The sequence below is a fragment of the Carassius carassius genome, chromosome 36 (assembly GCF_963082965.1).
Source record: "Carassius carassius chromosome 36, fCarCar2.1, whole genome shotgun sequence".
NCBI classification, from domain to species: domain Eukaryota; kingdom Metazoa; phylum Chordata; class Actinopteri; order Cypriniformes; family Cyprinidae; genus Carassius; species Carassius carassius.
The window spans coordinates 4,791,315-4,811,793 of NC_081790.1; the positions used below are offsets into that span (position 1 = coordinate 4,791,315).

At 36.8% G+C, this 20,479-nt stretch overlaps 1 protein-coding gene across 1 annotated transcript in view; it reads right to left on the minus strand.

The window, feature by feature from the left end:
* Positions 1-4,859: 4,859 nt before the first annotated feature.
* The window catches only part of LOC132116972 (epidermal growth factor-like protein 7), a 32,597-nt gene continuing 16,977 nt past the window's right edge, over positions 4,860-20,479 (minus strand). The window contains exons 7-9 of the mRNA XM_059525912.1: positions 6,406-6,482; positions 5,346-5,520; positions 4,860-5,272 (exon numbers count right to left, since the gene is read on the minus strand). Of these exons, the coding sequence (XP_059381895.1) occupies positions 5,253-5,272; positions 5,346-5,520; positions 6,406-6,482 (272 nt within the window). The 3' untranslated portion in view covers positions 4,860-5,252. The remainder of the gene's footprint in view (positions 5,273-5,345; positions 5,521-6,405; positions 6,483-20,479) is intronic.

The following is a 20,479-nucleotide window of genomic DNA, read 5'->3' on the forward strand; positions in this document are numbered from 1 at the left end:
TCGGTCCTCACAGACAATCAATCATACAAAAATAAATGAAGTTATACATAATAACCGAAAAGGTGTAGGCTGAAGCCTCTGCTTATTACGCCTACCCTTTGTACATAATTATCAATCAAATGAGCGGCACTTTTTACTAGTAGTGATTAATACAAGACACACATACATATACAAATTATATAAAGAAAAAAAAAAAAAAAAAAAAAACAGAAGGAAAGAAAAATAACTTTTTAATACCCGTTAAATTAAATAATTATTAACCACCTTGTTTTTAAACATTTTCTTGAATTTACAAAGTGAATTACACAATTTTAATTCCGTATGCAAATTATTCCATAGATTAACCCCTTTGACAGATATGCATCTATTTTTTGTATTAGTTCTTACCCTTATTTTTTTAAACATATGCATTCCTCTTATTCCATACTGACTTTCTCTTATTTCAAACAGCCTCTGGATACAGTTTGGAAGCAAATTATTATAGACTTTATACATTGTCTGTACAGTATAGAAATTTACTAAATCAAAAAATTTTAAAGCATTTAAATTACTAAACAATTGATTAGTTGGCTCGTGATAGTCAACATGTTTTATAATCCTTATTGCTCTTTTTTGTAACATATATATTGGATTTATATTGGTTTTATATGCATGTCCCCAAACCTCCACACAATAGATCATGTATGGAACTATGAGCGCACAATACAAAATATATAATGAATTTTCATTCAGAATATGTTTAGTTTTATGTAATATTGCAATGGATTGTGACATTTTTCTTTTTACATGATTAATATGTGGTTTCCAACATAATTTGTGATCTATTATAACACCTAGAAATTTATTTTCATATACTCTATCTATTTCCTCATTGTTAATCCTAATTTTAACTTTATTAAAACTCTTTCGATTACCAAATATTATGAACTTTGTTTTACTTAAATTCAATGACAATCTATTATCATCAAACCATTTTTTTAAGATCATCAATTCAATTTCCACTGTATTCAGAAGCTGTTCCAAATTTTTCCCTGAACAATATAAATTTGTGTCATCAGCAAACAAAACCATTTTTAATATTTTTGACACTTCACAAATATCATTTATGTACAGTACAAACATTATGGGGCCTAACACCGAGCCCTGTGGAACACCACAAGTAACTTTCATTAAATCTGATCTAACATCATTTATTTGGACAAATTGATATCTGTCATCAAGGTAACTTTTTAACCAAAAATAGGCTTTGCCTCTTATACCATATCTTTCCAGTTTCCTCATTAATAGAGCATGATCAATAGTGTCAAAAGCTTTTTTTAAATCCAGGAAAACCCCCACAGTATATTCATTATTATCCATTGAAGTGGAAATCTCTTCTACCATTTCCATCATTGCCATTGAAGTTGACCTATTTGCTCTAAAGCCATACTGATGTTCACTCAATAGTTTATGTTTGTCTATGAAGGTGTCTAGCCTACGCACAAATAGTTTCTCCAAAATTTTAGAGAACTGGGAAAGCAGAGAAATTGGTCTGTAATTGGAAAAAAGATGTCTATCACCGCTTTTAAAGATATGAAGAATAATTTTAGCTATTTTCATATTATTTGGAAATATACCTGTTAAAAATGATTGATTACAAATATATGTAAATGGTTTTACTATATATTCTATGATATTTTTTAATAATGACATGTCGATATCATTACAATCAGTAGATTTTTTATTCTAACAATTATTAACAATATCAAGTATTTCCATTTCATGAGTTCCCCTAATAAATATTGAATGGATATTACTAGGGATATCTACTTCATCTGGCCTTTCCTCATTTCTCTGCTCCACAATCTCTTGTGCTAACTTATAACCAACATTTACAAAATACTCATTAAATGTATTGACAATGTCATTCACTTTATTTATAATTCCTGAGTCATCATTTACAAAATAATTTGGGTAATCTACTTTTCCTCTATTCGTTTTAATTATACTATTAAGTACTTCCCATGTTTTTTTAGTATTACTCTTATACTTGTTCAATAATGTATGATAATAGTCCTTTTTACTAAATCTTATAATACTTACTAATTTATTTTTATAAATTTTATAATTATTTTCAGCTTGTTTTGTCATTGTTGCAATAAATTTCCTGTATAATGCATTCTTCTTTTTACATGCCTTCTCTATTCCATTTGTAATCCATGGTTTGTCCACATTTTTTCGCTTCCTTACAAACTTCTTGAGAAAACAATGTTTTTCATATTTTTCAATCAGTATGGTTAAAAAAGCATTATAGGCTCTATTAGGATCTTCATTTTCATAAACCTCACTCCAGTTAAGTTTCTTTAAATCCTCCCCAAGGGCAGCAATGGCTTCTGGTGTTCTATGTCAAATCATTTTAACATTGTTTGTCCTATTTTCATTTGGTTTTGTAAAACATCTTTGAAAGATCGCAAAAACTGGGAGATGATCAGTCATATCATTTATAAATAATCCTCCTACAATTTCCCCTTCAATTTCATTTGTATATATATTATCAATTAGTGTAGCAGTGTCTGATGTTATTCTACTTGGTTTTGTAATCACCGGAAATATACCTTTACTATACATTGTATCAATAAAATCAGATGTTCTCTTATGTCCATTTGGATTTAACAAATCAATGTTAAAATCTCCACATATAATTTGTAACTTGTTCTCATTCCATTTATTTAACACACCTACTAATCTATTCATAAATGTATCAATACATGATCCTGGTGTTCTATACACACAACTAATTATTATATTTTTAGATCTTTCAAAGTCGATTTCTATGGTTAAGCATTCCAGAATATTTTCTATAGTCCATGACATACTTTTAATCAGACTACATTTTAACGCTGTGTCAACATATAAAGCAACTCCTCCTCCTTTTTTGTTAACTCTGTTAATCGTCAACAAATTATATCCATCCAATTCCACATCTTGTGCTTTCTCATTATCAAGCCAAGTCTCTGACACAGCAATCACATCAAATTTATTAAACTTGCACAAAAAATCCTTAATTTGTACGAAGTTTTTATAGAGACTTCTACTATTAAAATGTATTATTGATAATGCCCCTTCCATTTCCACATTTCTATTAAATTGTTCTTCTGTATAGTACTCACAACAATTATTATTTATATTATTGAAAAAGTGGTTTTCTGGGTCTATGTCATTATCAATCTCATACATTTTGTAATCTGTGTGATTGAAAGTTTTAAAATTTAAATGTTCATACAGTGACTTTGTAAATCACCAGACTCACAGTCTTTATGAATATGAACAAACTCCCCATCATCAATATCTCTAAATGGAAACAAGAAATCCTTATCAAAGTCCATCATTTTATATTGTTGATCCATGTGAACAGTCCACATAGTTCACCCTTGTAGCCACGATTTACACATCATTCTACAAGGATATTCCTCCAAGCAGTCCTTACTTATCCGTACTGTTCCAATTCTTTAAGTTCTCTTATTGTGAGTACTTTGGCTTCTTCGGGTGTTCCATTTAGCCGTATCATCACTTTGCAATTCCTTGTCCATGTAGCTTGTATCTTGTTCTGTTTCCTCAGAGTGCGTGCGTGTCTTGCAATGTCGGCGTTCTTTTTTGTAAGATGTTCATTCAGGTATACCCCCGTTCCCTTTAGCTTCTTTGCCTGCTTAAGTAACTCGGTTTTATGCTTGCGATTCATAAACCGAACAACTATGGCGGGCTTCGCTCCGCTGTTTCTTTGTGGAAGGGTATGACAGGCCACAACATTATCGCAGTGGATGTACATATGTTTACTTTCAAAAAACTTGATTACTTGATTTTCCAGCGTTTGAAGTTCCTCTGGCAGGGCATTTTCACCAACTTTGTCTCTGGCCAATGCACTAGCATACGTTCGATGTTTTGTTTCCAGTCCGCTTATAATTAAATCCTCCATTCTTGTGTATTGTTCCAAATCATCAATCCTTCTCTCTAGTCCTTCAATTCTCTTATCTTTCTCTTTCACAAGGTTCTTCAGTTGTTGTTGTTGTTGTTTTTTCAAATAATAATAATTAAAACAAATCTTTATTTTGTGATCCATTTGTAAATGTTCTAGTACACACTTAAAAGTATGGAGCTAAAATAGTGTCAAAATGAATGGGTTTAACAAATGTGCAAGCAATTTCACATTGAATAAAAGTCAATATAGTTCCAAAAAGAAATGAACAAACTGTATATCTAATTTTGTGAATGTAAATTTTGTTGTGCATTTGCATTTCTATATTTACAAAATAAAAACATTTTCACTAATGCGCAATTCACATTCATGAAAATATGTTATTGCAAAACAGCAATTCAGAAATTCATGACCTGATTTATATTCACAAAGTGACATTTTGACAAAAATATTTTGTGATTTTAGTTGAATATTTACATAATGTATTTACAAAATATTATTCACAAATGCTCAATTCACATTCACAAAAAGAAGTTAATATATTTGCAAACAGTAATTCATAACCTAATTAAAAAAATGTTTTGTGAAATGTAAATTTGGTAGCACATTTGCATACTTGGCTTAATATATTTCAAAAATATGATACTTAATTCACATTCACATAAATAAGATGAGATTTGCAGACAGAAATTCGACTAATTATTTGTAAGTTATGTGAATTAAGTTTTTTAAATTGTTTGCATTTTTATATGTTCATTTTTAAACTATTGTCGCTCCATAGTAAAAGCAGGTTTTGTCAAATTTAGACTACTTCTGGAAGTTTCTTCTCCAAACTGTAGAATTGTAAACCACAGATAGTCAATGTTGTACAAATTGAACTTAATGAACCACAAACAAGAACAAGAAACAAAGTTAAGCAATTTTATTACAAAATTTTAAACATATAATGATACAAAAAAAAAGAAAATAACATTTTGTATTGTTTTCCCAATAGCAATACTCAGGAAGGACATGAACTTATAAATATGTAAATTTACATTTCTCCTGACTCAAACTTGGAGAGACCATACAGCTGCACTTACACCACAGATTAAATGAAAGAAATGCATTGAAAAATACTGCGAAATATCTAAGCACCAGCTCATGTGCCAGAACACATGAGTTTTTGTGTTTGGCATTTTTTTTCTCCTACATGCTTTTTGAGTGAATTGAACATGTTTACAGGGTTCAGGCCTTAGATCAGTGCTGTTCATTTAGACTTTTTCACTTGTTTCAGAGGATCCAGCCCATCTTTGATCGTCTAGTTCTCCTGGCAGGCACCTAATAAATATGTTATTTTATCAATTGAAACAGATTTTATGGATAAGCTTCAAACACACAGATATATGCTTACAGGCTCCGATACGCTCTTCCAGGAATCCGACCTGCTCACTGAGCGAGTCGATGCGGTCTAGTTGCTGCAGAGAATGTGACAGGAAGTTGGTCCTCTCAGGCAGGAAGCTGTTAGTGTCTCCCACACCATCCAAGGGGAAGAGCGTAGTGAAGGGAGCCAGAACCATCTCTAGTTTCTACAGAAAGGAAGGTTTTTCTTTACATTTTAGGACACTCAAATCATAACTTTACAAATGGCAAATATAAAAATGAGGTTTCATACAGTAGTACTTAATAATTAACAAACTAACAATGCACAATATTTCTAACATTTACTAATATAATTTTAAAGTTGTTAATTAGTTAATGCACTGAGTGAACTAACATGATCACTTGTCTTTAATAACTAACATTAACAAAGATTAATAAATGCTTTAAAACAGATTAAGCTGCAATTATATTACTATTTTTGCAGCATGTGATACGTTTTTGCCAATTCCCTGTATGCATGGATGGATGACCAACTACATTCCCCAAAATGTGCAAATGCACCGCAGACTATTACATTAACCATTAAATAAACCATTTATCTATTAAAGAAACTATTAAAGAAATTTGTACTTAAAATACGTAGTATAAATATTTTCTAAAATTAAATAAATGCAACAAAAATGTACATTTAAACTTTTTTTAAAACCTAAAATGCAACTTTAAAGTTTAACTTGATCTACAAAAATAACTCAAACTAAGATTTAAAAATAAAAACTAAATATATGTAGACGTGAAAAAAATGAATAAAAATGTCGAAATGACCAAAAATGTAGCGAAAATTAAAATGGAAATGGAAAAAAAGTCAACTATTAATAAAACTCTAATAGTTTAATGGTTAAGGGTCACCTGTATCTGCCTGTGTTTAATGCTTCATAATCTGGGATGTGTGAGCTTGACTACTGCTTTTAATTAAACTATTAGTGAGGCTTTGAACCAATAAGCAGTTTTGGCAGACGCGCTAGTTTCCCATCGTTTGAAGTGGGATGTGTCCCGAGGGTGTGTGTGTGTGTGTGTGTGTGTGTTTGTGTGACCTGCTCGAGGAGCTCCACTCTGTTTTTAAGGATCTGAACTTCTTCGGTAACGTTTTCCACCAATCCCAAACCTCCACCTTTAAGAACAAAGGAAAAAACCCACAGAAATTAGAGACGGACCACACACACACACAAACTGACATTCGGCCTTAATTAAAACCTTTAATGCAGCGCACAACTCTATTTTTGATGTTTTAAGATCCAGGCTTTGAACATAAATAATGCTTATATATTCAGCAAACAACATCCAAACACGCAAACTGACTGGGCGCTTTTGTAAGACTTCCAGAAAGCACTTTTGTTTTATGTTATATATCTGCATGTTCTCTGCTTTCATGTATTCGTGATTAATATCCATAGCGATCCCAGAGCAGACCAAAGAGCACAGATGAATAAAAAGACAGACAGAAATAGAAATAGAAAGAGAGAGGAGTGGAGGGGGTGATAAAAGGGGGAAAGTTTTAGGTTTGGCAAGAATATGATGCAAATACTTTGATATGCACTCGGGTCCAAAAGTCTGAGACCACTAGTGGAAAAAGTTTCCTCTCTGATTTTATTTATTTATTTTTCATTTTATTTAATACAAATTAACTGCAAAAATATTACACTTAAATATTGCTATGAATTAATTTATTTAGTTAATATATATATATATATATATATATATATATATATATATATATATTATATATGTATGAATTTACTTATTTAGTTACATTTTATTTTGAATTTTTACATTATTAAATGGTATTTAATTACTTAATTATTTTAGATATTTATATTTTTTTTATAAATAATGCTTGTGTTGATTGTATTAATGTATTTTAATAATTACTTTAAAATATTTTAAAATAAATTATTTATTTACTGAAAAGATGCATTAATTTTGTTTAATTATTTGTTATCAGATTTATTTCTTTTTTAATTATTAAACAATTTATTAAATATTTATTAATTAAATATTATTGCTTTTATAATAGCAGCACTCTTGGTAAGAATAACAAAATCCGATTCTTCGGTGTGAATTGTCTAAAAGAAAATCTTTTGCTTCAGTGGAAGCTGGAACATCTGACCGCCTTTGCAAAGATTCATGTCACTAATTTGCTAATTGTAACCAAGAAAGAGAACAAATCTGAAATATTTCCTCGTGTTACTTCATGTTTCTTTGCTTAAAATGATTCAAAAACCTACAACAGGTTAAAATGAGAAAATCCCAGTGTTTTCAGACTTTTGCACACCACTGTACAAGAAATCAGGTCAGATTTCATCACAAGCTCTAGTAAAAGAAAACCGATGCCTGTGATTGGTTGTTTTGTGAATGGAAGTGATTGACACCCAATCATATCAGAGCTCAACCCAGTAAGCCCCGCCCCTTGGCAGTTATTCGGAATGTTTTGGGTTGTGAGCTCTAACGGTCTAAAAACTAGTCAATGGGTCTCACACACACACTGAAACTCAGTCAATCTGTCCCAGATGTGTGGTGTTATGAAGACACGTTGGAGCGAGCGAGAGCCGCTGTGTGTGTGTGTGTGTGTGTGTGTGAGGGAAAGCAGTGACCCCCAGCAGTCTGAGTTTGATAGATCTGGAATGTGAGCTACAGATCGGGCCAAAACGAAAGCGGGAACAACAGCTACAAATGCTGTCCGGCCGTGGCCATCATCATCATCACACGGCTAAACATTCAGCTTCCTGTTCTTCTATCTGATGACACTAATGTAGTTATAAACTAAAGCTTTCTGGGGATTTGGGCCCCATGAACTCAACAGAGTGTTTAGACATTCGTTTACAGTATGTGCTCAGAATGACATTATAACTAGAGATAAGAGCACAGAGCAATGCCTTTAGATTTAAACAACTCACTTAAAAATAAGGAATGACATTTTTAGCCAAAGTTAAAAATACAGTCTCATTCCACATATGTAAATATGTGCAAAATCAGCAAGTTTAGTCCAACAACACAAAAAATAAAAACAGACAATGCAAGAAAGACATGTTTAAATGACTTAAACATATCTTTAGTTAACAAATGCACACATTGTATATGCATTTAGACATTTCGCCTTTAACGTGTATTAATAAATACCTCAATAATAACAAAAATACCATAGTTTAATTTTGGTACTACAGAAAAACTGTAGTAATCTGGCGTTAATCAACACTGCCATAATTAATTAATTAAAGCACGATAATGTTTTTAATAGAATGATTTTATTGAATATTTTATATTATTTTTATTTTTTATATTATTCTATCTTTTTAATAACATATTTTTTTAAATGTAAAAAGATATTTATATTAAATTAGTAATGATTATTATTATTATTATATTTTATTTATTTAATTCTATTTATCTTTTTTACTATCTATCAAATAAGATATTTGGTGTAAACTGAATATGATAAGCTAACACCTAGAGGTTTGTTGAAAGTATTCTGTTATTAACTACGACTGTCATTAAAAAGCTTACATATTTCTTAATTAAATATTTTAAATGAACATTTTATCATTTATTTATATATAATTAATGTAAACTATGGTTACCATGGAAAATCTTTGTAAGTGAACTAGTCTGGCTGGACAGTAAATTGATTTTATTATTTTTTTATATTATTTTATTAGATATTTTAAAATGTAACGATAAGCCAAAGAGGCTGGGTTACAAAATAATTCAGATTTTATTAGATTTTTTAAAATAATTTTTATATTAAGCTTCTTATTAATAATAAGTAACTGTACCAAATAAAGCATTTGGTGAAAACTGTGATTACCGTGGTAAAAGAAGGAGGACAGGTTTAGAGTAATCTGATCTCCCCACAGACAGATGCTGATGTGTGAGTGTGTGTGACTCCGGGTCAAACTCAACCACACTAGTGCTCAGGGTCACTCAGAGGCTTTCTTTGAAATGTTTTTCATCTGATAAAAACACGGTTTTCAGCAAACGTTTCAGTGATCCAGACATTAATGCTGAGATGTGGAAATGTTCGAACTCCAGGAATGTGTGTTTGAGCTCTGGCCAGCGGTCAGGACGAGTGGCCATTATTTTAGCCTGTCACTAGGAAACATGACTGTCTAGGGCCAGAAGAGATTCTGATCCTGCTCTTATTTTTTAAATCGCAGACAGATCTGAAATAGTGTAGGGAGAGAAAAATGAAGAAACAGCGAGACGCTACCAACACAAGCTAGATGAGACGGACGAACAGAGAGGATAACGCTCAGAAGTTCTCATAAAGACACTCCTCAGCTGAGAGAAACATCTCTAGACTGACAGTAGGAACCACATCAGTTGTGTTTCGTTCTCCACAGGGTTGTTCTACTTCAAAATAAGTTAAATATATAAAACTATAAAAAAATTGTTCATTGAAGTAAAGCTGAAATAAAATACTGTATAAATATCTTAGGAAAGTTAAAGCACAAAACTTATCTAAAATCAATGAAACCTAAATAGTAATATAAAAAAATTAAATAAAAAGAGAGACAAACTAAACTTCAAATGAAAATTGAAAATATTAAAATGAAGCAATTTAAAATATTAATAATGACGTTTTATAATATACAACCATTCATGGGCTTGTTTATTATTAATATTATATAATGATGATTTAATTATTTTAAATATATTTAATTGTTAAAAATAATAATTAAATAATATTAATAATAATTAATATAATCTTCACGTAAGTTTAGCCGTCATAGAATAAGTTAAATGACAATTAAAAATGAAATTAAAAATCATACATCTAAATAGTACATATATACACACACACACACACACACATACACATACACATACATATACATATATATATATATGTATGTATATATATATATATATATATATATATATATGCACATAAAATAAACAAAATAATAATTAAATTAAGCAAAGGTTCAGTTGGTGTATAGACTAACTAAAACTAAAACAGAAGAGAAAAAAAATGAAAAAGTGATTTAAAATAACAATAATAATAATAATAAATACAAAAGCACATAAAATAAGATAACCTTAAAATAAAATTTAAAAAAATGTTTTTTAATAACTTGTAATAATATTAAAATAATATTTTACATTATCTGCACTGGCTACCTATTAAGTTTCATATCAGTTACAAAATATTACTACTTACTTTTAAGCCCATAATGGTTCAGCTCCTGCGTACCTAACTAGCCTTCTACCACGCTACAATCCATCACGCTCCCTAAGGTCACAAAACGCTGGACTTTTGGTAGTTCCTAGGATAGCAAAGTCGACTAAAGGAGGTAGAACTTTTTCACATTTGGCTCCCAAACTCTGGAATAGCCTTCCTGATAATGTTCGGGGTTCAGACACACTCTGTTTAAATCTAGATTAAAAACACATCTCTTTCGCCAAGAATTCATATTAATGCATCTCATAACCCTGTACTTCAGTTACATCTGATCAAATACACATTAACATTCTTTTTCTTTGGGTTGAACACATCACTGTTTCTGCCACGGGATTGACAAGATCTGTTTGAAGAAGTATAATACAACTCCACAATCTGTGAAATGATAATATGCTCAATGAGAGACACTGTATGTGTAAGGAAACAGCGAGTTGCTAGGTGTTCAGGGGCTTTGTGATTGTGGTTTTGAGGTGGTTTTTCAGATGGATGTGGTCCAGGTTTGTGATTGGTCTGTATGTTGTCGCTGAGGACACCAGTCACAGTGCACTATTACTCACGGTACGAGTTGAGAGTGGCATAGCGCGTACCAAAAGTAATAATGAACCGTGAGGCTGGTCAGGGCTCCACCTGCAGGGGCGCTAGAGGGGACACCGCGGTCTAAAAGCCCACAAACACAAAATACTGTTCATCTGTAGATGTATGCACGTTTAGAATAATCCATTTGAAAAGGAGCATGTAAAAAGTGCTGGGATTTCCAGTGGATTTGAGAAGTATGTGTGACATCCTAAAATGTCAATTTTGTGGTTCTGATTGAAATCATTTTCTTTCCTTTAATTTGCTCATTTTAATAGAGCATTGTGTTGGGTCTGTGAGATCGGGACTTTTATTTTAAAAAGTGAACTGATACAGGAGCTGTATTGCGCAGGCGCACTCACAGTTGCTGGAGATTATGTGCGACGCATACACGTTTGCTCCTGTCTCTTCAATTTTTCCTGTTTTCACAGGTATGCCTTTCTCAACAATGAAACAATATGCATACAAGTCATGTGAGATCTATGTGTATGTTTATGTTGTCAATATTTTGTGTATAAATGTTCTGGTTGGTGAAAATAGTGAATGTGTGTAGATTGTCCGCCATTTTGTGGACGCTGTAACAATATGTGCTCGTGTAATGCATTTAATTTGATTCATGCAGGCTCCAGTTACCAAGTATAGCGTTCATTTATTAGTTAACTTGTATTCAACTTGTGTTTTGGTTTATTAGAGTTCATATCAATGTATTTCTCCAGCCAAATGTGTCAAACAGCCATTTCAGTGCAAACGCATGTAATACTGTTCTATTTCCTGCAATTCAGAGGTAAAAACTAATGTTAATGTAACGTGATGGCAGTGCTGATTTTAAAATCAGTAATTATAATGTTTATGTATGGGTTACATATATTTCTCAGGTTTCTAGACCTTACATGGTTAGTCATGTGTTGATTTTGTATACATAAAATACCCTTTGGCTCATTCTGAGTAGATTTAAAGGAGCCATGTGAAAAGCTATAATGTATAATTTTATGTGGAGGAAAAAAAAAGGAAAATGTGAATGTGAAATGTGCATTGTTGTGATAATAGAGAAAATGAAAGAATGACACTTATGCACTAATTAGAAAAAAACACTTTGTGAAATGTGAAAAAAAACATTGAATAAACAGTTGCTGGAGATTATGTGCGACGCATACACGTTTGCTCCTGTCTCTTCAATTTTTCCTGTTTTCACAGGACTTTCTAATCTGTAAACAAGGCTTTCTTCACGGGGCCTGTAACAGATTTGTGGGGGCTCGTCCGGGATTGACTCCTGATGCCCAGAGAAGTCGATCCATAAAAACTGATCCTGAGGACCAACATAACGTGGGCGCTGATGTGGTGATCCAAAAGACAAGGGCACGTCAGTGAGAAAGGGGGTTCCGAGAGCTGGATACTGTGAGAGTGGCTTGAGGGGCTGTGGAAAAGAGGTCATCATGGCTGATCGGGTACGCAAGGGCCTGGTGTGGGACATCAGGAAAAGGCTGCTCAACCTGTCAGCTGTTGAACTGTTTCAAGTTGCCAAAAGCATCGGTCCAGTACCAGGAAGGGACTTATCTGAACTTGACGTGGAAGATCAAGAGGGCTCTCTTGAATACATCAATGCTTTCATGTACAGCACCAACCTGTTAGAATCGGAGGACAGAGGTATGACTGAACTTTTGGTTTTGCAAGGGACTGTGGAGGCTGTTAGACAAGAGCATGGTGCTCCAGTGTCTGATCATCATCATGGTGAGGTTGAGAGTAATGTCGATGTTGATGTTAATGTAAACCCTGCACCCACTTTATATACACGCACCTCTACAGGCCACATGATCACTGCAGACACTGTACATTTAGAATCACCTAACACTACAACTGACCTGGGGAGAGCTGGAGGGTTAGATACAGGCCCTAGCACCAATCCTCCTGTCATGCATTCAGATTTCGAAGAGCTGAGCAGAAAGCTCCTTCAGTATCTTACACCACATACACAGCATTCCACTGCTAACCCACCTGTGATATACAGTGACACACCTTTGGCTAGTAATAATGTTGAACGTACCTCACAGGGTTTCACTGAGAAGGTGGTCTCTTTACGAGATCTCTCCTGCCTGCAACGTCGTGAATTTAAGATACAAGGGGGACAAATTGGCGACTATGCATCTGATATCACATATGCCAGTGTGTGCCGACAAATCGACGATGGAGTCAAAGAGAATTTCAGTGAAGCTGAACTGGTCAGGGGAATATTGCGTGTAATTAAACCAGGTAACTTCAAAGAAATGATTATGAATAAGGAAGATATGACAGTGGAAGAGCTTAAGAGGTTCCTTCAGTCACACCTAGGGGACAAAAGTAGCACAGAGTTATTTCAGGAACTAATGTGTGCAAAACAGATGGAGACTGAAACTCCACAACAGTTTCTGTACAGGGTAATAGGCCTTAAGCAGAAAATACTCTTTGCTATCAAACAGTCTAACACGGATGTGAGGTACAGCCCAGCCACAATCCAAGACGTGTTTCTCCATACTGTATATCAGGGCCTGGGGCACAAGTATAAAGATGTTAGGAGTGAGCTCAAACCCCTGCTGGCTGATCACAGTATCACAGATGAGGCAATCGTAAGAAATGTGATGAAAATCACTAATGATGAAAATGAGCGAGCGCGAAGATTGGGACCGATAACTCGGCCCAAGCAAAGCACTGCAAGCTGTGCCCAACTCGAAAGTGATCCAAACAAAGGGGTAAAAGAGACACCTGGTCAGAAAAGTAGGAGTGATCCAATTATAGAACTTACTGCTCGTATTGACGCACTTACCAGTATGGTAAACTCCATGCGACAGTCAACACTGAGGCCACAACCTGAACACACCTGTCAATGTTTTGTTAGAGGTCACCCTCCACAGCAAAGGGCGAGACTCCATGGTTGCCCCAGATGTGTCGAAGCGGGACAACAGAGCTGCGTTCATTGTTTTCTCTGTGGCGAAGAGGGGCACCAGGCTCGAGGATGTCCTGGGAAGCAAAGACTGCAGGGAAACGGGAACCGGTCACTGCCAAGGGACGACCAGTGACCAAACTCTCTATGTCCCAAAGCACTGAGGACCCCATTTCAGGAATTGAACCTCACCCTGTAAAGCTTAAACCCACAAGAACCTCTCCCTGTTGTAAGAATCAAACCCTCAGTGCCAAAGAAATGTATCAGGGTGTGGCTGGTCCATTGCCGTCTGGAACTAAGAAAGAAACTATTATCAAGTTGATAGGAAAGAAGGCGCTGGCCCAGTGTAATCTCAATGGCCTCGCGGTCACCGCATTGCTTGATACCGGGGCTCAAGTAAGCATGATTGATCGAACATGGAAGGACAAATACTTACCCACTGTAGAAGTAAGGCCTCTTGTGGAGCTCATGGGAATGACAGAGAAGTTAGAAGTGTATGCCGTCAATGGAGATCTAATACCCTTTGACGGGTGGGCTGTAATAACTGTCAACTTACAGGGGAACGACAACCCTGACCTCTCAATTAATGTTCCTTTTCTGGTGAGCCACATCCCAATTGAGAGGCCGCTGCTCGGCTTTAATGTGGTGGAAGAACTAATTCAGGGCCAACCAGAGCGTCTAGTTCCTACTTTAGTTTCATTGCTCTCCAGTGCAATAGCAGTATCAAGTGAGCAAGCCCAGACCCTGGTTAGTTTTGTACAGACGCCCGAGCACAGCGGACAGTGGGGGCGGTTGAGAATAAATCGAGATGGCGTTTTGATACCAGCAGGTCAGGTAGCTTGGGTAAAGTGCAGAGTGCCACCCAAAATGGATCAGTCCGGCACAGCAGCCTTGTTTGAGCCAGATGAGGACAATGTGCAGTTGGAGCAGTTGGACATAGGTGAAGGTCTTTTGGAAGTCAAGAGCTCAGGAAGCCCATACTTTGCAGTCCCTATCGGCAACCACTCTACATGCGACATTACCTTACCTCGCAACACAATCCTAGGGTACGTCCATCCTGTTGAAACGGTATTGGAAGCGGACAGATCCAGTGGGACAAAGGCAAGTGGGACGATTCATGAGGCATCGGTGGCAGCGGTGGATGAAAGCTCGACATTGTGGCACCCACCTGTTGATCTTAGCCATCTGAGTGAGGATCAGCAAGCAGTGGTTAGGCAAATGCTGAACGAGGAGTCTTCATCCTTTGCCAGGGATGGAAATGATGTTGGCTGCATCCCGAGTCTCCAAATGTCCATCAACCTCAAAGATGACATACCAGTACAACGTGCCTACTCCTCAATACCCAAGCCTTTGTTCAAAGAAGTCAAGGACTATATCCAAGATCTCCTGGCAAAAGGGTGGATTGTAAAATCTAAGTCCCCTTACTCCGCCCCTGTAGTCTGTGTTCGAAAAAAGGATGGCTCACTACGCTTGTGTGTAGACTATCGCCTCCTCAATAAGAAGACTGTACCGGACAGGCACCCTTTGCCGAGGATTCAAGACCTGATTGACACCCTGGGAGGGTATTCTTGGTTTAGCATCCTTGACCAAGGAAAAGCGTACCACCAGGGCTTCATAGCCGAGGGTTCTAGACACATGACCGCCTTCATCACTCCATGGGGCCTATATGAGTGGTTGAGAATCCCATTCGGGCTGTCCAATGCACCTGCGGCATTCCAGCGCAGTATGGAGGGGATGCTGGACGATCTCAGAGATGAGTGCTGTGCCCCATACCTTGATGACGTGTTGTGTTATGCCCGGTCATTTGAGGAACATGTAGGAGTAATCCGAAAAGTTCTTCAGACTCTTAGGCGCCACGGAGTAAAACTTAGGCCTGAGAAGTGTGAACTCTTCCGCCATGAAGTCCGGTACGTGGGTCGCCTAGTGTCAGCCGAAGGAGTGAGGATAGATCCTCGTGATCTTGAAGCAGTGACTTCACTCAAGAGTAACAAACCTCAAACCGTAGGAGAGGTGAGGAGACTCCTTGGATTCCTCGGATACTATCGCCCATTCCTACAAGACTTTTCACGTGTGGCCAAACCAATCTACGAATTGCTCCAGACTCAGCCGGGGGCAACAATGCATCAGTACAGTCAAAGGAAGAGAAAGTGTCCCCAGATGCCCTCTCGAACACCAGTAGAATGGACCTGTCAGCACCAGAAAACACTCAACCTGCTCATTGACATGCTGGTAAATCCCCCGGTCTTGGCTTACCCAGACTTCGACCTCCCATTCGTGCTACACACTGATGCATCAGAAAGGGGACTCGGGGCTATCCTTTATCAGCACCAGAATGGAGGGCTGCGGGTCATTGCCTATGGTTCTAGGACCCTTTCCCCAGCTGAAAAGAACTACAGACTGCATAGTGGGAAGCTGGAGTTTCTTGCATTAAAGTGGGCGGTATGCGAGAAGTTCAGAGACTATTTGTTTTACGCCCCTCACTTTATCATCTACACAGACAATAATCCCTTAACCTATGTTATGAGCACTGCAAAACTAAATGCAGTAGGCCATCGTTGGGTGGGAGAACTGTCAGATTTTCGCTTTGAAATCAAACATCGACCTGGCAAAGCGAACATTGATGCTGACACGCTATCACGCCTTCCCCTTGACATGGAGAAATATGTCACGGAGTGCACGGAGGACCTGTCGGCAGAGGTGATACGAGCGGTCTGGGATGGAACTCATGCTGCCAGGAAGAAGGATGTGGCTTGGATTGCAGCACTCAGTATGTCTCACGAAGACCTGGACCAATTATCCCCTGCCCCCTCATTGCCACCAATAAGCAAGGTCGAACTCGCCAAAGCTCAAAAGGATGATCCAGTGGTCTCTAGGATAATGGAGATGAAAGAGTCAGGTGAGGTGCCGGATGAAGACAGGAGGAGAAGTGTGACTGGTCCAGCCAGGAAACTCTTACGAGAATGGAGCAAGCTGTCTTTGGAAGATGGATGCCTGTATAGGCACGTGGCTGGAAGGAAACAGCTCGTCCTGCCGACTAAGTATAGACAACTTGCCCTGGAGTACCTGCATGATAGGATGGGACACCTAGGCCAAGAAAGAGTAATCCACTTGATGAGAGAGAGGTTCTACTGGCCACATATGAAGAGAGAAGTGGAGGAGTATATCACCAAAAGGTGTCCATGCATCAAAGCAAAAAAACCAGTCACTCATGTCCGAGCACCCATGGGACGTATAACTTCCAGCTCGCCATTGGAACTTGTCTGCATCGACTATCTGCACCTGGAACAGAGTAGGGGAGGATATGAGTATATACTAGTGGTTGTAGATCATTTCACACGATTCGCTCAAGCTTACCCTACAAGAAACAAGTCCGGACGGACAGCGGCTGAACGGTTGTTTAATGACTACATCCCTCGGTTTGGCTATCCAGGGAAACTACATCATGACCAGGGCAGAGAGTTCGAAAATGAGCTGTTCAGAAATCTCCGACAACTGGCTGGAGTGCGTCATTCAAGAACATCTCCATATCATCCTCAAGGGAACCCAGCTGAGAGATTTAACCGGACGCTCCTGCAAATGCTTCGAACAATGGCTGAGGAAGAAAAATCAAAGTGGAAAGATCACCTACCCCAGATTGTACATGCCTACAATTGCACTCGCCATGAGTCAACTGGGTATTCCCCATTCTACCTGCTGTATGGACGACATCCTCGACTTCCTATTGACTTGATCTTCGGGCTGGTTGAAGAAGACGAGGGGCAAACACCCAGAGGTTTTGCCGAACAGTGGGCTAGAAAAATGGGTGAAGCATACCAAATAGCAAGCGAGAACAGCAAGCAGGCAAGTGCACGAGGCAAAGCTCAGTATGACCTCAAAGTCAAAGGTGTAGTGCTGAGACCTGGAGACAGGGTGTTAGTCAGGAACCTCAGTGAGCGTGGAGGCCCGGGAAAACTCAGACCATACTGGGAGAAAACTATCTATGTGGTCAAAGAGCAAGTGGCTGATAACCCAGTGTATAAGGTGAGCCCTGAGAATGGAGGTAAGAAGGGAGAACGCACCTTGCATCGAAACCTGCTGTTGTTGGTAAATGATTTACCTGTGGAAACTCCTTCAGATCTTGGGAAACCTGTGAAGCAGAAGCAAAATGGACAAAAGGACAGAGAGAGACAGAGCAAGGAGCTTACTTACCACGGGGGAGAACAGACGGATTCAGACGAGGACGACACTGGAGAGTATTGGTTGAGGATTCCTTCAAGTTGGGCCGAGCCTAGAAGGGAAAATACTTACCGTCCAAGTACAGAACCAAGTCAGGAGAATCCACTGGTGGAAGTGGTGACACCAGCGTCTGCAAGTGGAGAGCAAGATCAAATACAAGTGCCACTACATGAAGGATATACTCAAAACAGTCGTTCATTGGATGAACCTGCTCACTGCTCCATACCCTCACAAAGGAGTGAAGAAGATGGTGAAATCGAGAGTCTTTGGATAAATGATACAAGGGACTATCTAGCAGAAGAAGATCCGATGATACTGAGACGATCTGCCAGAGAGAGAAAACCAAAGAGCATGTTCACATATGAGACACTTGGTCAACCCTCGATACAAACTCAGCCTGCACTCCACAGTATAGCAGCATATACACTACCATACTTACCTGGGTGGGCAACACATCATCCCCTACCACACCCCTTTCAGACTACACCTTACACTGAAATGAACACATTTACACCTTTCCCATATACAGTGCCAGTATATTGAGCAAAATAAGTGGTATTTTGAAAAAAATATTGCATTGAATTGTTTGTGTTTTTGTAACTGGAGCCTTTTTCATTTTGTCGGGGAGGATGTGACATCCTAAAATGTCAATTTTGTGGTTCTGATTGAAATCATTTTCTTTCCTTTAATTTGCTCATTTTAATAGAGCATTGTGTTGGGTCTGTGAGATCGGGACTTTTATTTTAAAAAGTGAACTGATACAGGAGCTGTATTGCGCAGGCGCACTCACAGTTGCTGGAGATTATGTGCGACGCATACACGTTTGCTCCTGTCTCTTCAATTTTTCCTGTTTTCACAGGTATGCCTTTCTCAACAATGAAACAATATGCATACAAGTCATGTGAGATCTATGTGTATGTTTATGTTGTCAATATTTTGTGTATAAATGTTCTGGTTGGTGAAAATAGTGAATGTGTGTAGATTGTCCGCCATTTTGTGGACGCTGTAACAATATGTGCTCGTGTAATGCATTTAATTTGATTCATGCAGGCTCCAGTTACCAAGTATAGCGTTCATTTATTAGTTAACTTGTATTCAACTTGTGTTTTGGTTTATTAGAGTTCATATCAATGTATTTCTCCAGCCAAATGTGTCAAACAGCCATTTCAGTGCAAACGCATGTAATACTGTTCTATTTCCTGCAATTCAGAGGTAAAAACTAATGTTAATGTAACGTGATGGCAGTGCTGATTTTAAAATCAGTAATTATAATGTTTATGTATGGGTTACATATATTTCTCAGGTTTCTAGACCTTACATGGTTAGTCATGTGTTGATTTTGTATACATAAAATACCCTTTGGCTCATTCTGAGTAGATTTAAAGGAGCCATGTGAAAAGCTATAATGTATAATTTTATGTGGAGGAAAAAAAAAGGAAAATGTGAATGTGAAATGTGCATTGTTGTGATAATAGAGAAAATGAAAGAATGACACTTATGCACTAATTAGAAAAAAACACTTTATTTGAAAACAATGTGAAAAAAAACATTGAATAAACAGTTGCTGGAGATTATGTGCGACGCATACACGTTTGCTCCTGTCTCTTCAATTTTTCCTGTTTTCACAGGACTTTCTAATCTGTAAACAAGGCTTTCTTCACGGGGCCTGTAACATATGCATCTGTGCATGCTTTTTGGGTTAATATTGCCCACAATGCCTTGTGCAATGGAAAAGCGGGAATCTGAGACTGTCCTCTTCCCACACTTTCAGTTGCAGAAAAGTGGTCAGGAATGTGGGACCGAAACCGATTATAAATGTATGAACTTCTGATGAATTGTAGGCTAATGCATTCAGATCTATGCAAACAGGGATCTGTGGTATTACAATGTGCATATAATGTGTCCCAATGCTTTCATACTTAAAAGTATGTGATTTATGTCCTGATATCATCACAAAAAAAGCATATAGTTGTAGTGTGTATTAGAAATAAGCAAACTAGGGTGCAACATATACACTTGATCCATAGACTTATGCTTTTTAATACTTTAATTATATTAATACTTAAAAATAATTAAAATATATTTAAAAATATATATTTATGAGTATATATTTAAAAATAAAGTTAAATATAAATTAAAATAATAATAAATAAATTAAAAATAAATCAAAACCAAAATGTTAAGTTGGACAAACTCGTTTCATAGAATAATGCTTTAATTCTTTCAA